The sequence below is a fragment of the Natator depressus genome, chromosome 2 (assembly GCF_965152275.1).
Source record: "Natator depressus isolate rNatDep1 chromosome 2, rNatDep2.hap1, whole genome shotgun sequence".
Taxonomy (NCBI): Eukaryota; Metazoa; Chordata; order Testudines; family Cheloniidae; genus Natator; species Natator depressus.
Window position 1 is genome coordinate 226,944,881 of NC_134235.1, and position 18,183 is coordinate 226,963,063.

At 42.6% G+C, this 18,183-nt stretch overlaps 1 protein-coding gene across 2 annotated transcripts in view; it reads right to left on the minus strand.

Moving 5' to 3' along the window:
* NEBL (nebulette) overlaps positions 1 to 18,183 on the minus strand; it is a 399,859-nt gene that overhangs the window by 194,228 nt on the left and 187,448 nt on the right. For both annotated transcript variants that reach the window (XM_074946053.1, XM_074946052.1), the window contains exon 4: positions 2,175 to 2,282. In XM_074946053.1, the coding sequence (XP_074802154.1) occupies positions 2,175 to 2,282 (108 nt within the window). The remainder of the gene's footprint in view (positions 1 to 2,174; positions 2,283 to 18,183) is intronic.

Below are 18,183 nucleotides of genomic sequence, written 5' to 3' on the forward strand. Positions count from 1 at the left end.
CACTGCCGCTCTGCTTGGCAGGAGCGCACAACCCCGCCGCCCAGAGCGCTGCCTGCACGGCGGCGTAACTACTGGGGAGGTGGGACAGCAGGGGGCTAGCCTCCCCAGCCAGGAGCTGAAGGGCGGGGCAGGACAGTCTTGCGGGCCATAGTTTGCCCACCTCTGTGCTATACCAATCATGCCTCACATTCCATTAGTATTTGTCTGATCTAGGCACTTCAGTGTCTGGGTTGCTGCTAACAAAAGAACAACAGTATTATGGCCACTCCTTTTATAACCCTTTTATTTTTTAACCCCCCATCTATTGTTTTTCCCCCCTTTCCAGTTATATTTCATTATAACACAAAAGAATCGTTCATGCATTATAAAAGAGACAGAGCACTGTGAGAATTTTTGTGAGTGCTGCAGGACTTAATATCAAGACAAAGGGAAATATTTTTAAATGTCTGTTTCTACTGTATTACATCTATTGAGAATATAATATTATGAGTATTTGTGATAGATATGCACATAACAGTGCTAACTTACCCCTGGAGTGAAGTTGTTACAATTTCATTTCAAAGACAATCTTTGAGAAGTGTCCAGTAGTTATGGGGGGGAGGGAAGAGAAAAATCAATGTACAACTAAAAATTAAAAAAAAAGATTATTAATAATTTTTATATTTTGCTATACATTAAAAGTGACAAAATTTTAAAAAAATATAAAAGAGCTTACCTTTCAAACAGTTAAAATCTTAATGAGATCCTTAATCTAACTGCAAAGTACATTTCTAAACTATTAAACACAGAAGTTACTCTGTGAGACAGAATCTAATAATAATTAGATTTAAACTGTGTTTTATGTAGCATTATCCTTCTACAAAGTAGTATGATAAGTCTAAAGGTGTTTAGGATAGGCATAATTGAAATTTAACTTCATTTACCACATTTTTTTATTCTAATTTACCCTTCAAGATTAATTCTAATAAAGTCCTTTGATTTCAAGTCCAAATATCATTTATATAGCAAGAGAAGAAAAAAAATCTTTATTGACATACGACATCTTTTTCAGCTATGGAAAGATAGGAGTTGCACATCCATGCTTTACACCTATTCCCCTGCATCGAAAAAGGAATCTAGGAAATAAAGTATTTCTTACCTAAAACAAAATTTCTTGGTCTGAAAAGAAATGCAAATGTGTTCGGTGCAAGAGTCAGACAGTACAGTTAATTAAGCAACAAGGTCCCATGCCTGCAGAGAAACCCTTCATTCCACTCAATAAATATTTTTCTTGCAAGTTGGTAAAGGTCAAGATCCCTTTCTGAAAACACTTTTCACCAAGTGTGTCTTTCTGGTTTTGTGCAACTATTTTTTTTATGGCTAAAACAAAGGAAAGAATAAAGAATTTATAAAAATAGCTTACAGCGCCTAGCTCTGAAAGTCAGAATACCCATTAGAACTGAAGCTGGGTAAAGCTAAACGCAATGTTGAATTTTATTCTACATAATATTCACTAGACATTTATATTATGTTATATAACAATTCTCCATCTTTGTGCAGTCAGCTAAATGTCCAGTGTAGGAATATATGAATATATCAAATAGTTAGGGTGGAATTTTCAAAAGCACCCTAGTGCTTTTCAGGATAAGTTCCATTTTTGAAAATCCCACTTCATGTCAAAGGTGTTATTCAGCATTAATATTGATATAAGTTAATGCATGACAATGCTTTTCCATTGCTAGCATTTGTACCTCTTTTCTTCTCTACATGCCATTTTCCTGGTATTTTCTTTCTAAAATTAAATATCAGTGTCTTATTTTATTTTAGAATTTTATTTTGCAAGCTATGCTTACTTTGAGAACTCCTGTAGAGGAATATATATCAAACAATATAAATCTTATTTGCAAACAATAATGTTAAATACAAAAGCAAAATGCATATAACCTTTGTAGTATAGCAAATACTACAAACACCTTTGATGGAAACTGGAGAGGTGAACACACTTTGCCAATGTGCTGTGTAAGTGTATGGTATAAGGTTACACACATTTCAGAATCTGACACACAAATCAGTCATCAAATTCATTTTCTTCACTCTCACAGACTCCATCAGAAACATCACAAACCTACAATCATGCCTTTTCTTATGTGTACCATGTCTCTGATCGGCTATCACTTGAGGAGATAGTCACATACGTTACTAATTTGTTCCTGAGTCCTTTTCAGTCTTTGTAATTCAGGTGTGTCAGTCACAATGCTGAACCCTCTTCCTTTGCTTTCTTCAAAGTCTCTTTTGTATTTAACCTAAGGAATAGAAAATACAGAAGAATAGTTATTTTCACAATGTACTACTAGTAATATCACAGACTAAGATTTTTTTAAGTACTTGTGACTGGCTGATAGCCTTGGAGGGTGAAGCCTTCTCTTTATCCACAGAAAACAGGGCAGCAGTTGGGCAAGCTTCCCTACTGTTCCATCCAGGTGCCTCATCTTTGTTGTGATCATAGATGCCGACTTCCACTGTTCCCGGGGGGGGTGCTCGACCCCACCCCCGCCCCACTCCTTCCCCAAGTCCCTGCCCCCATTCCACCCCTTTCCCCAAGCCCCGTCCCTGCCTCACCTCTTCTCCGCCTCCTCCCCTGAGTGCACCACATCCCCACTCCTCCCCCGTCCCTCCTGGAAAGCCCTAAGCGCCGCCAAACAGCTGTTTGGCGGTGGGAAGCGCTGGGAGGTAGGCGGAGGAGCAGAGACACAGTGCGTTTGTGGGGGGGATGGGAGGGGAGGTGGGGCAAGGTGTGAGGGGAGCTTGGCTGCCGGTGGGTGCAGAATACCCACTAATTTTTCCCTGTGGGTGCTCCAGCCCCAGAGCACCCATGGAGTTGGCACCTATGGTTGTGATGGCATCGCCATCACATATACTGTAGGAGTGAGAACATCAATCTTCATGCCCATTTCATCCTTATACCAGTAGCCTCTGCTGAAGATTGCCAACAAAGATGTCACGCAAGAAGCATGAAAGACTGACTACATTCAGACATGCTTTTGTAATTAAAAATAAAATTTAGCGGAGGTTAAATCAGGGTTCATATAACATGTTTCATGTTCCAATTCTCTCTTTATAATGGGGTTCATCATTCTTCTCCCCATTTGACACACAAAAACTATGCAACTGTTAAAAGAATATTATATACAAGCACAGCTCCCACTGACTTTTTGGTTGTGTCAAGGTTCCTTCCTCACTCTGAACTCTAGCGTACAGATGTGGGGACCTGCATGAAAACCTCCTAAGCTTACTTTTACCAGCTTAAGTTAAAACTTCCAAGGTACAAACTATTTTACCCTTTGCCCTTGGACTTCCACTGTCACCACCAAACATTTATCTGGGTTTATTTATTAGGAAAGTGTTGTTTGGAAACATCTTTCCCCCCAAAATACTCCCAACCCTTACACCCCACTTCCTGGGAAAGGTTTGGTAAAAATCCTCACCAATTTGCATAGGTGACCACAGACCCAAACCCTTGGATCTTAAGAACAATGAAAAAAACATTCAGGTCTTACAAGAAAAATTTTAATAGAAGAAACAGTAAAAAAGAAGTAACAATAAAGAGAATCACCTCTGTAAATCAGGATGGTAAATACCTTACAGGGTAATGAAATTCAAAACATAGAGAATCCCTCTAGGCAAAACCTTAACTTACAAAAAGACACACAGACAGGAATATCCATTCTATTCAGCACAGCTTAATTTCTCAGCCATTTAAAGAAATCATAATCTAACGCATATCTAGCTAGATTACTTACTAAGTTCTAAGACTCCATTTCTGTCTGTCCCCGGCCAAAGCATCACACAGACACACCCTTTGTTTTTCCCTCCCCCCAGCTTTTGAAAGTATCTTGTCTCCTCATTGGTCATTTTGGTCAGATGCCAGCAAGGTTATCCTAGCTTCTTAACCCTTTACAGGTGAGAGGATTTTTCCTCTGGCCAGGAGGGATTTTAAAAGGTTTACCCTTCCCTTTATATTTATGACAGGTTGCTCAGAACTTCTGCAATCAGACCCTGGGTCTCAAGTTTGGCACCCAGAAAATGAGGAACACACAATTATCTACCACTTGTGAAAAGTTTGGTTTAAATGACTTGTTCAGCATTATGTGGGAACTCAAACGCAGAGGTAGGAATAGAATCCAGTTCTTCCAGGGCAGCACTCAACTGCCTCAACCATGAAACCATCCTTTCTCTTCCTGCAAACCCTGCCTCATTCCTTACACACCTTCCAACACATACAGTAGATAAGGCAGGAATCCTATGGACAACATTTCCTTCATTAAGCATCTGAAACCAGGGTCTTATCACGGGAAGTGTTGGCCAACCTTCACAATGGATGGTGCTACCAGCCCTGCCTATGATAATATGTTTAAACAGGAAAACTATACATTATGTGCAGTAATATTTCCTTTTATTTCAAATACACCAGCAATTAACTTCAAGTGACTTTTTTCATATTATGGAACAGCAAAAAAAAAATAGAGAAAGAATCATCAATCTGCACTACGCCCTTCATAATTTTTAATCAGTTGACATCAAACTGGAGCCATATTTTTATTTGACTATCAATTATATCACTAATATATAAATCTTCACAAGGATTAAAGGTAAGTAAATATATCTTTTGAAAAAATCTCTGCAAAAATTTTTTTTAAATGAATTAAAATGTTGGTGCAGTATCATACCCAAGTTTCATTATCACAGCTGTACAAAATGTTGCTCTCAAATGCTGGTTTTTGTAAATGTAAAACAATCAAAAAAACTCAACCAATGTCCAGGTAACATGAAATATTTAAGGATCCATACTCTCTTTGGTGCATATGTATAATCATGAACTTTACTGTCAATAATGCAGTGCAGTCTCACAGGGTGCAGAGTGCCCTCATGTACCACACAGGAGTGCTTAGCACCATCCAGGATTGATTGCTAGAAACTATGATTGTGGCGTAAAAAACTAGAAACAAAGCTTTCAAAAACAATTTTAAAAGAAATAGTTTAAAGTGAAAATACTTTGTGAGGAATAACGCCGACGCTGGTCCCCAGGGAAAGGACGAGGTGATCTAATAGATCTTTTCCAAATCAAATTTCTATGATTCATGCCTCTGGCCACATGTGTCTTCAATAGACCCAAGTAGAGGATTTTGTTTAACCATTCTGGATTTTCAATCTGAGGTCAGTGTGGAGACTCCACTTTCTTATTCTATACCTAAAATCATATCCTGGAAAAATGGTTTAATATTGTGCACTTTTTCAGTCAAGAATTCATTATTTTTCAGGTAAGTTTTGCCATTTTGCATCAAAGCCATCAATTTCCATAAAAATGACGTTTTTCTTCTGTAAAAATTACTTCCCTTCTTGTTTTCTCTCTTTTTTTCCCCACCATGTGCACTGTGGAAAATATACTAAAAATTGTGAGACCGAAAAGCTATTGATCTTTCACCAGTGGTATACATTTCTGCATATATCTTTAACACAAAAATCACTTCCAGTAGCAGAAAGACAGCTCTTTATTAATTAACAGTTCTACAAACAGGATGGTAATCCTAAAAACAAACAAACAAAAAAAAGCAAAACAAAAACACAGCATAGCCAATCATCACCCTCTTTATCATCAGTGGAGAATTCTGAATATGATTAGACCCTGAAGTTAATCCTTCAGTGTACCCCCACCTCCAAATTAGTCAACCCTTAGAAAGCCGATTTTAGTCCCAGTAAGATTAATCCTTCCATCCACGAACCCACTCTTCTAATTGCCAGTAAGGTCAGTAACAGAAAGACAATTAAATAAGGATCTGGAGCAAGAGGAGAAAAATTTTCAGCGACTAATAAAAAAATAGGGAAATACAGTCCATAAGGCAACTTCTAGTGCTTTGAGTCTGTAGAAAGCAGCTATAGCAGAGGTGGGCAAACTACAGCCTGCAGGCCACATCCGGCCCACGGGACAGTCCTGCCCAGCCCTTGAGCTCCTGGCCGGGGAGGCTAGTCCCCCTCCCCCGCAGCCACGCGGACAGCACTCTGCGCAGCGGGGTTGCGCGCTCCTGCCAAGCAGAGCGGTAGCATATCTAGCTCTGGCCGGGGGGCGCGGCTGCCAGACATGCTGTGCTGAGCAGCATGGTAAGGGGGCGGGGAGCAGGGGGGGTTGGATGAGGGGAGGGGAGTCCCGGGGGGCAGTCATGGGAAAAGAGAGCAGGGGGTGGTTGGATGGAGAGGAGGTTCATCAGCGGGGGCGACGGGGGGATTGGATAGGCATGGGGTCCCGGGGAACCTGTCAGGGAGCAGGGGTGTGGATAGGGGTCGGGGGACTGGGAGCAGGGGGGTTGGATAGGAGGTGGGATCCCGGGGGGGGGCGGTTAGGAGACAAGGAGCAGGGGGTGATTGGATGGGTTGGGGGTTCTGAGGGGGGCAGTCAGGGGGCAGGAAGTGGGAGGGGGCCAGGCTGTTTGGGGAGGCACAGCCTTCCCTACCTGGCCCTCCATACAGTTTTGTAACCCCAATGCGGCCCTCGGGCCAAAAAGTTTGCCCCCCCCCCAAGCTATAGAAACAAACTCCATACAAACAAACACATCTTCTGTTACTGGTAAGGGAAAAGACCAGCACAGATAAGACTCAGGGAACTACAGTTAATTAAACTCTGATTGTTTTTGAATACTGCCTTCCATAATCAGAAGTAAATAAAATACATTCCGGTAGGTAACATTAAAATACCCTCAGAATTTTGCAATTCTTTCAAAAAGTCCTTTAAGTTATGAGCAACCTCATTACAGTTTTACTTTTAAGTGCAATAATTATACATTTATATCTGTTAGAACAAAAAGTTCCCCTTAATACCAAAAAAAAAAAATCTTCAGTGCCAAGTAATTTGACCACTGCAGAAGCCCTCAGGATTTGTCATATGGTAATTACACAATGTAAAGATGGTTCCACTGCTACCAACTGTCCTACCAGTAGGAGATCCTGTTCCTGCTCTGCATCATGCAGTAAACTGGGCACGACTCTCTGTGTTGCAATGTACAGTGTGCCTGATTAGCTCTATGACCATCTGCAAATCTCTTTTCCATGTCTCTCTGAGAAGCTTCATAGTTTTGCCAGGGAGCCACTTCTAAAAAATAAAAGATCTTGGAATTCAGGATAGAGCAGTTAAAAAGCTGGATAGATGCAAATGATTAAAAAGTATAACAAGAGTAACTGTGCAAATAATGGCACTACAATGTAAAGTCTTTATAGGTAGGATTGTGAGAGCTGGTTCACAAAAAAATCACAGGCAAAAGAACCCCACCCACTAAGATCTGAAAGGAAAGAAAATCAGAGGGAGCAAGAGCTCAGGATTACAGAATGAGGAAAGGATTGAGTTCATAGTTAGAATACACCACAACTGCATGTGTCTGGTAACAGGAATTCAAGTAAGTTATGCCACTGATGAGTCCGCTGAAACAACTCCAAATAACTCTTATACTTCTGTTCCAATCAGCCATCTACCTTACCACGCCATCAGAAATGGCTTTACTTCTTAGCCACTTCCGCCCAAAATTTGACATTTAATCCATTTCTTTGTGCCTTGTGTTTTCATTGTGCAAAGTGGGTGTAACACAGTATCACATTCGAATGGTAGTATTTTCTCTCCACTTGGTAGGGTACAAAAGGCTACACAAGGTACAGAGCAGCAGAGAATCAAGCCTTTTGTGCCTGCTACCAAAGCAAGTGGCACACAGTAACGCTGTGAAGGCAATTTTAATTCCAGGTGCTCCTTACCAATCTGCAAGAAAGCGCTTCAGAAGCAACAACTGAATTGCAAGCAGAAATGCAGAGAGGGACAGTTCAATGCAATAAAAGAGAACAGGGTCTCCTGCCTGAAACTTGGACAATTCAGAGAAATATAGTCTGCAAGGTAAAAAGTGTCTTCTGACCCACTGCCTGTCAGAAAGTGATAAATCTTTGGACTTCTATTGCCTTACTTCTGAGGAACCAAGTCTAGGGAAGTAAAGTCTGCAATTCCTACCCTTCCATTCTAGGACAGATCTGCCCCTGATATGTACAGACAATCTTTAATCAGGAACTGGAGGTAAGGTCTCGGAGGATCGACATATAATCTAAAAGTAATTTAATAAAACTAACAAAGAAAACCTGGATCTATGTTTGGCAATGATAGCCAACAATCCTAGCCCTCAGAAAAATTACCCAGTGGAACTGGGATAAGAAAAATACCTTTTTAAAAATTTTCTAGTAGTAGGCTTTCTAAATCCCGGAACTCACTTTTAATTCATGCCTAAAGTAGACCTGGATCACAGTCTTCTCTGCCCCTTCCTATGTGGGAGAATTTTGCACATTTTACAAATAGCATGATCCCATGGTTATCCTACAACTTCCCAGCAGCCATTTGAAATTGACATGGATTATAGGCAGGCAATCAATCGCAACAGCAGATGATACATAGAGGCCACACTAGCTATAGGCAAACTAGGCAGCTGCGTAGGGCAGCAGATTTCTGAAGGCGGCATATTCCTGCAGACTCACCCACGATTCCTCCATGAGCAGGAGATGAGGCTGCCGGGGCCAGGGGCAGCTGTCAACTGGGGCTCTCCGTAGCAAGAAGCAGCCCTCACCCAGGCTGCCAGGAAATACTCCTGCCCCCTCTTGATCCAGTGCAGGTAAGATCGCACCTATAGCTTAGGGCTACTCCTAGAGGCACCACAAGCATAGCTGGGGCTTCAGCCATAAGTGCAGCAACCCCCCTGGCTTGCCAAAGGCCACTGATGGAGTCAGTGTCAAAGATAGTATTACCAATCAGGAGTTCATGACTCCCAGTAATCTATCGACTTATGGTGCTCACATAACTTGACCATTACTCTCTTAGTAGCACGATGAGATAAATCTCTATAGCTCCATTGCATTTATGCACTTTCCAACTTTCCCCACTTACTCTGTACTCTTTGCCTTGACAATACTTCCCTCCAGACTGAAACCCAGTTCACCTCTCCTCAAAGCTTTCAGAAGGAAGGAGTGAACTGCAGTTTACATGTAGCATTTGACTCTTCAAATCCCAGTTATAATCCATTCTTCCCGTTATCTCACTTGTATTGCCCATCTATTATTCCTCCCCCATCATACATTTTGCTGCCAATATTCTTGCATAAAATGTCCCCTTAAACCATGTTCAAATTATTAAACCACCATCTTCTAATTTCTGGATCCTCTATACAGAGCCCATTAAAGTGACTCCCAGTGATGTCAATGGGCAGTGGATAAAATCCTTAATCCTGCGAACTGCTCCCCAAAATATAACAGATCATAAAGAGTCTCAATGTGAAATCAACTTCTGTAGTTACTGTATCCCTTCTATCATACAGTTCTGACAGTCTGCTCTGAAGCAATCTTGTGACCACCTTCATGAACATGTGACTCATTTCCTGAATTCTAGAATTGTGGATGGAGGTTGACAGGTTTTTGGGGCCTGTTTTCAGATACAGGCTATTACTGAGTCTGTAGAAATTTATTTCATATACTGAGAGCTGATGTACTTACCACACTCTTCAAATTGTTCCTTCAAATGAATTTTAAGGTGTTACTGAATAGCAAAGCACATTTCAGATATGTAAAATCAACATAAAGGAGTGGTTATTTATGGTGTGTAAGGAGGTGAAAACTGTCAAGTGCCCTTTAAATATACCCATTATTCATTCCCAGTCAGAAAACATAGCTTCTGCTTCAAACAGAAAGGGTAATGTTTGGAGAGATGCCCTTCTAATAAAAACAAGGAAAGAATTTTGTACCAGAAGGTTTCCTGCAGGTTGGAAATGAGAGTTGGAGCAGAATAAGGACAGTGCAGTGTAGCAGCAGGACTTTCAAACACACACACACACACACACACACACATAAACAAGAGAGTGAAATGGGAAAGTGAACAAGTGAAATAATTCCAAAACAAACTGAATATTAAAAAAGAAAGTGTGGTACAGAAAAGGAAAACTAAGCATCTCAAAACAAATAAGCGTTTGTGCATTAAACTTCTTATCAGAGATGTTAGCTAGCAACAATGGGGAAAGTGGAAACAGTTACAAATCATCCTAAAGGTAAACATTGTTTCCTTTGTTATAGGGTAATTAGTGAGAGGAATTAGTGGGTACCTAAAAAGGATATTGATTAGTTAAAAATTGTTCTGTTTTGCTATAAGAAAACTTCCTGTATAATGTACACATGTAAAGATAATTTCTTTTTAACTAACGGTATTAGAGGCATCAAGCTATTTTAGGTGACATGGGAACAGTTGAAAGGAGGTCATGGCTACTTATAAAAGAAAAGGGAGAAATTCTTACCTATCCTGTGTTATGTTTGCTTTCAGATAATTCACTCAAGATGCAGACTCATAGATTTTAAGGTCAGAAGGGATCATTGTGATCACCTAATCTGACCACCTGCACATTACAGGCCTCAGAACCTCACCACACACTTCCTGAAATAGATCCCTAACCTCTTTCTGAGTCACTGAAGTCCTCAAATCATGGTTTAAAGACTTGAAGTTATAGAGAATTCACCTTTTACACTAGTTTAAACTTTCAAGTGACCTGTGCCCCATGCTGCAGAGGAAGGCAAAAAAACCCCAGGGTCTCTGCCAATCTGACCCGGAGGAAAATTCCTTCCAGACCCCAAATATGGTGATCAGTTAGACCCGGAGCATGGGGGCAAGACCCACCAGGCAGATACCTGGGAAAGAATTCTCTGTAATAACTCAAGAGCCCTGCCCAGCTAGTGTCCCATCTCCAGTCATATTTTGTTGCTACTGGCAGTCGCTGATGGGACACATGCCTTCATAGGCAATCCCATCATACCATCCCTTCCATAAACTTATCAAGCTCAGTCTTGAAGCTAGTTAGGTTTTTAGCCCCCACTGATCCCCTTGGAAGGCTGTTCCAGAACTTCACTCCTTCGATGGTTTCGAGCATAAACTTGTTGATGGCCAGTTTATATCCATTTGTTTTTGTGTCCACATTGGCACTTAACTTAACTTAAATAACTCCTCTCCCTCCCTTGTATTTATAGAGCACAATCAGATCTCCCTTCAGCCTTATTCTGGTTAGGCTAAACAAGCCAAGCTCTTTGAATCTCCTCTCATAAGGTAGATTTTCCATTCCTTTGATCATCCTAGTAGCCCTTCTCTGCACCGGTTCCAGTTTGAATTCATCTTTCTTAAATAAAGGAGACCAGAACTGCACACAGTATTCCAGATGAGATCTCACTAGTGCTTGTATAATAATACAAACACTTCCCTGTCTCTACTGGAAATACCTCGTCTGATGCATCCTAGGACTGCATTCACCTTTTTCGTGGCCGCATCCCATTGACGGCTCATAGATGGCTCAACCAATACACCCAAGTCTTTCTCCTCCTCTGTTACTTCCAACTGATAAATCCCCAGCTTATAGCAAAAAGAAAAGGAGTACTTGTGGCACCTTAGAGACTAACAATTTATTTGAGCATAAGCTTTCGTGAGCTACAGCTCACTTCATCGGATGCATACTGTGGAAAATACAGAAGATGTTTTTATACACACAAACCATGAAAAAATGGGTGTTTATCACTACAAAAGGTTTTCTCTCCCCCTCCCCCCACCCTACTCTCCTGCTGGTAATAGCAGAAATTCTTGTTGTTAGTCACTAAATGCATGACCTTGCACTTTGCAAAGTTTTGAAGGAACTCAAATATGAAACTGCAGAACTACTAACTGAGGTATGTAGTAACCTACCACTTAAATCAGCTTCTGTACCAGATGACTGAAAGGTAGCTAATGTAATGAAAATTTTTAAAAAAGGCTCCAGAGGTGATTCTAGTAGTCACATGCCAGTAAGCCTAATTTTAACACCAGAGAAATTGGTTGAAACTATAGTAAAGAACAGACTAGTCAGACATTTAGATAAACATGATATGCTGGGGAAGAGTCAAAATGACTTTTATAAAGGGAAATCATGCCTCGCCAATCTATTCATATTCACTGAGGGTGTCAACAAGCAGGTGGACAAGGGTGATGCAGTTGATGCAGTGTAGGTGAATTTTCAAAAAACAAGATCCCTCATCAAAGGCTCTTAAGCAAATTATGCAGTCATGGGATAAGAGGGGAGGTCCTCTCATGGATCAGTAACTAGTTAAAAGATAGGAAACAAAGCACAGGAATAAATGGTCAGTTTTCAGAATGGAGAGAGGTAAATAGCAGATTCCCCCAAAGATCTGTACTGGGACAAGTGCTGTTGAGCATATTCATAAATGACCTGGAGAAGAGGGTGAACAGGGAGGTGGCAAAATTTTTAGATGACACATAATTAATCAAGATAGTTAAGTCCAAAGCTGACTATGAATAATTACAAAAGGATCTCATTAGACTGGATGAATGGGCAACAAAATGGGAGATGAAAGTCAGTGTTGATACATGCAAAGTAATGCACATTGGAAAAACACAATCCCACCCATACATATAAAATGATGGGGTCTAAATTAGCTGTTACCACTCAAGAAAGAGATGTTGGAGTATTTGTGAAAAGTTCTCTGAAAACATCCACTCAATGTGCAGTGACAGTTAAAAAAGCTAACAGAATGTGAGGAACCATTACAAAAGAGATAGATAACAAAACAGAAAATATCATAATGCACAATATAAATCCATGGTATGCTGACACCTGGAATACTGTATGTAGTTCTGGTTGCCCAATCTCAAAAAAGATATATTAGAATTGGTAAAGGTACAGAGAAGGGCAACAAAAATGATTAAGGGTACAGAACAGCTTTCATATGAGGAGAGGGTGAAAAGACTGGGACTTTTCAGCTTGGAAAAAAGACAACTAAGGGGGGGATATGATAGAGGTCTATAAAATCATGAATGGTGTTGAGAAAGTGAATAAGGAAGGGTTAGTTACTCCTTTACACAACACAAGAACTAGGGGTCACCCAATGAAATTAATAGGCAGCATGTTTAAAACAAATATATAGAAGTACTTATTCACCAAGCACACAGTTAACTTGAGGAACTCGTTGCCAGGGGATGTTGTGAAGGCCAAAAGTATAACTGGTTTCAAAAAAGAATTAGATAAGTTCATGAAGGATAGGTCCACCGAGGCTATTAGCCAAGATGTCCAGGGATGCAACCGCATGTTCCGGATGTCCCTAAGCCTCCAAACGCCACAAGCTGGGAGTGGACGACAGGGGATGGATCGCTCAAAATTGCCCTGTTCTGTTCATTACCTCTGAAGCATCTACCAATTGTCACTGTCAGAAGACAGTATACTAGGCTAGATGGAAACATTGGCCTGACCCAGTGTGGCCATTCTTAAGTCTTTGTGTTTTAAAGATTTCTATATGGAAGAGCTTTATCATCATATTTGTCTGTTTGTCTGTCTGTTTGTTTGTTTGTTTCAGGGAAGCCTGGCTGTTTAAAAATAGCCAGAGCTTCGCGAACCAGCTGAGCAGCGGGGGACAGCAGAGCAGCACACAGCAGGAGTTTGCCTGGGAGTTCGCCTGGAGTGAGCCCAGTGAGGCTTACATCTTGTCAACTTCTCTGAGGAAGCTCATAGTAGGAAAGTGATACGGAAGGGGGGGGTTCAGCTGTTGTGACCTGCACTGGATGTGCCATGTTTGTCTTTCTTCCACAGGACAGAAGCGACTTTGTCTGTACAAAGTGCAAGCTGGTCTCCATATTGGAAGAGAAGATTGAAGGTCTGGAGCAACAGATAACGACCCTGCGTTGCAGACGAGAATCTGAGGATTTTCTGGACAAACGTCAGGATATGCTTCTACAGGCGCAAAGCTCTAAAGATTTAGAGCAGGTTGCACAGCGGAGCCAAGAGGCCAGTGAAGAAGCTTGGCAACATGTGACCTCCAGAAGAAGAAGGGGGAATGTCCGGGTTCCAGCAACGCAGACACAGGTAACTAACCGCTTTCATGTTCTCTCCAGAGGTACCATTGCGGAGAGTGGACCAGACGATACGTCTGGGGGGAGAAAGCAGAAGGAGACTCCGCTGGTTGGAAGGCATGAGATGCGATGTCCTGAGGTTGGGGGTTCCACGACCACCACTCCCAAGAGAAGGAGGCGGGTGGTGGTGGTCGGGGACTCTCTCCTCCGGGGGACTGAGTCATCTATCTGCCGCCCTGACCGGGAAAACCGAGAAGTCTGCTGCTTGCCAGGGGCTAAGATTCGCGATGTGACGGAGAGACTGCCGAGACTCATCAAGCCCTCGGATCGCTACCCCTTCCTGCTTCTCCACGTGGGCACCAATGATACTGCCAAGAATGACTTTGAGCGGATCACTGCGGACTACGTGGCTCTGGGAAGAAGGATAAAGGAGTTTGAGGCGCAAGTGGTGTTCTCGTCCATCATCCCCATGGAAGGAAAAGGCTGGGGCAGGGACCGTCGAATCGTGGAAGTCAACGAATGGCTACGCAGGTGGTGTCGGAGAGAAGGCTTTGGATTCTTTGACCATGGGATGGTGTTCCATGAAGGAGGAGTGCTGGGCAGAGACGGGCTCCATCTTACAAAGAGAGGGAAGAGCATCTTTGCGAGCAGGCTGGCTAACCTAGTAAGGAGGGCTTTAAACTAGGTTCACCGGGGGAAGGAGACCAAAGCCCTGAGGTAAGTGGGAAAACGGGATACCGGGAGGAAGCACAGGCAGGAACGTCTGTGAGGGGAGGGCTCCTGCCTCATACTGAGAATGAGGGGCGATCAGCAGGTTCTCTCAAGTGCTTATATACGAATGCACAAAGCCTTGGAAACAAGCAGGGAGAACTGGAGGTCCTGGTGATGTCAGGGAATTATGACGTGATTGGAATAACAGAGACTTGGTGGGATAACTCACATGACTGGAGTACTGTCATGGATGGTTATAAACTGTTCAGGAAGGACAGGCAGGGCAGAAAAGGTGGGGGAGTAGCACTGTATGTAAGGGAGCAGTATGACTGCTCAGAGCTCCGGTACGAAACTGCAGAAAAACCTGAGTGTCTCTGGATTAAGTTTAGAAGTGTGAGCAACAAGAGTGATGTAGTGGTGGGAGTCTGCTATAGACCACCGGATCAGGGGGATGAGGTGGATGAGGCTTTCTTCCGGCAACTCGCAGAAGCTACTAGATCGCACGCCCTGGTTCTCATGGGTGACTTTAATTTTCCTGATATTTGCTGGGAGAGCAATACAGCGGTGCATATACAATCCAGGAAGTTTTTGGAAAGCGTAGGGGACAATTTCCTGGTGCAAGTGCTAGACGAGCCAACTAGGGGGGGAGCTTTTCTTGACCTCCTGCTCACAAACAGGGAAGAATTAGTGGGGGAAGCAAAAGTGGATGGGAATCTGGGAGGCAGTGACCATGAGATGGTCGAGTTCAGGATCCTGACACAGGGAAGAAAGGTAAGCAGCAGGATACGGACCCTGGACTTCAGGAAAGCAGACTTTGACTCCCTCAGGGAGCAGATGGGTAAGATCCCCTGGGGGACTAACATGAAGGGGAAAGGAGTCCAGGAGAGCTGGCTGTATTTCAAGGAATCCCTGTTGAGGTTACAGGGACAAACCATCCCGATGAGTCGAAAGAATAGTAAATATGGCAGGCGACCAGCTTGGCTTAACGGTGAAATCCTAGCGGATCTTAAACATAAAAAAGAAGCTTACAAGAAGTGGAAGGTTGGACATATGACCAGGGAAGAGTATAAAAATATTGCTCGGGCATCTAGGAATGAAATCAGGAGGGCCAAATCGCACCTGGAGCTGCAGCTAGCAAGAGATGTCAAGAGTAACAAGAAGGGTTTCTTCAGGTATGTTGGCAACAAGAAGAAAGCCAAGGAAAGTGTGGGCCCCTTACTGAATGAGGGAGGCAACCTAGTGACAGAGGATGTGGAAAAAGCTAATGTGCTCAATGCTTTTTTTGCCTCTGTCTTCACTAACAAGGACAGCTCCCAGACTGCTGCGCTGGGCATCGCAACATGGGGAGTAGATGGCCAGCCCTCTGTGGAGAAAGAGGTGGTTAGGGACTATTTAGAAAAGCTGGACGTGCACAAGTCCATGGGGCCGGACGAGTTGCATCCGAGAGTGCTAAAGGAATTGGCGGATGTGATTGCAGAGCCATTGGCCATTATCTTTGAAAACTCGTGGCGAACGGGGGAAGTCCCAGATGACTGGAAAAAGGCTAATGTAGTGCCAATCTTTAAAAAAGGGAAGAAGGAGGATCCTGGGAACTACAGGCCAGTCAGCCTCACCTCAGTCCCCGGAAAAATCATGGAGCAGGTCCTCAAGGAATCAATCCTGAAGCACTTACACGAGAGTAAAGTGATCAGGAACAGTCAGCATGGATTCACCAAGGGAAGGTCATGCCTGACTAATCTAATCGCCTTCTATGATGAGATTACTGATTCTGTGGATGAAGGGAAAGCAGTGGATGTATTGTTTCTTGACTTTAGCAAAGCTTTTGACACGGTCTCCCACAGTATTCTTGTCAGCAAGTTAAAGAAGTATGGGCTGGATGAATGTACTATAAGGTGGGTAGAAAGTTGGCTAGATTGTCGGGCTCAACGGTAGTGATCAATGGCTCCATGCCTAGTTGGCAGCCGGTGTCAAGTGGAGTGCCCCAGGGGTCGGTCCTGGGGCCGGTTTTGTTCAATATCTTCATAAATGATCTGGAGGATGGTGTGGATTGCACTCTTAGCAAATTTGCGGATGATACTAAACCGGGAGGAGTGGTAGATACGTTGGAGGGCAGAGATAGGATACAGAGGGACCTAGACAAATTGGAGGATTGGGCCAAAAAAAACCTGATGAGGTTCAATAAGGATAAGTGCAGGGTCCTTCACTTAGGACGGAAGAACCCAATGCACAGCTACAGACTAGGGACCGAATGGCTAGGCAGCAGTTCTGCGGAAAAGGACCTAGGGGTTACAGTGGACGAGAAGCTGGATATGAGTCAGCAGTGTGCCCTTGTTGCCAAGAAGGCCAATGGCATTTTGGGATGTATAAGTAGGGGCATAGTCAGCAGATCGAGGGACGTGATCGTTCCCCTCTATTCGACATTGGTGAGGCCTCATCTGGAGTACTGTGTCCAGTTTTGGGCCCCACACTACAAGAAGGATGTGGATAAATTGGAGAGAGTCCAGCGAAGGGCAACAAAAATGATTAGGGGTCTGGAACACATGACTTATGAGGAGAGGCTGAGGGAACTGGGATTGTTTAGTCTGCAGAAGAGAAGAATGAGGGGGGATTTGATAGCTGCTTTCAACTACCTGAGAGGTGGTTCCATAGAGGATGGTTCTAGACTATTCTCAGTGGTAGAAGATGACAGGACAAGGAGTAATGGTCTCAAGTTGCAGTGGGGGAGGTTTAGGTTGGATATTAGGAAAAACTTTTTCACTAGGAGGGTGGTGAAACACTGGAATGCGTTACCTAGGGAGGTGGTAGAATCTCCTTCCTTAGAAGTTTTTAAGGTCAGGCTTCACAAAGCCCTGGCTGGGATGATTTAATTGGGGATTGGTCCTGCTTTGAGCAGGGGGTTGGACTAGATGACCTCCTGAGGTCCCTTCCAACCCTGATATTCTATGATTCTATATTTCTTTGGCAGACAATTAAAAAGTTGAAAATACAATTAAAGATACAAGTTTTTAATTGTAACACAAATTCAAGTTTTCAATAAGTTACAACAATGTTAGGATTTTTATTTATCAGACATGGAGTAAGTAACCAGAAGTTATTCCCAAATGAGGAGCCAATATTGTTTCATTATCCCTCATCTTTACCTGCCAAGATAATTTAGCCTTATTTTTAAAATTGAGAATACAGGCCATATGACTGGGACTATAGGAATCTGAGCATGCGTAAACTTGCACTTGTTGCTCACTTCGAGATTTCTTTTCTATGATAACCACTCTGAGAATAGTCCTACATTTTGTGTGTAAGTCCTTTTATTTTACTGCATATCTGTTGGAAACAATCCAATATATTTGTAAATAAATCTAAATATTTATTAGCTACAAAGTAGGTTGGCCTATTTGTGGAACTTTATGTATCTACCAAGAGAGGAGAAGTTTCCTTAAACTGAATCCTGTCTATTTCAAGAGCAGGGAATATCAAAAGACAAACTGAGACGGAGTCGTGTGCATTATACCCAATTTAGAGTCTCAAGGACTCCTACCTAAGGTTAGAGGAAGTGCGGGAGG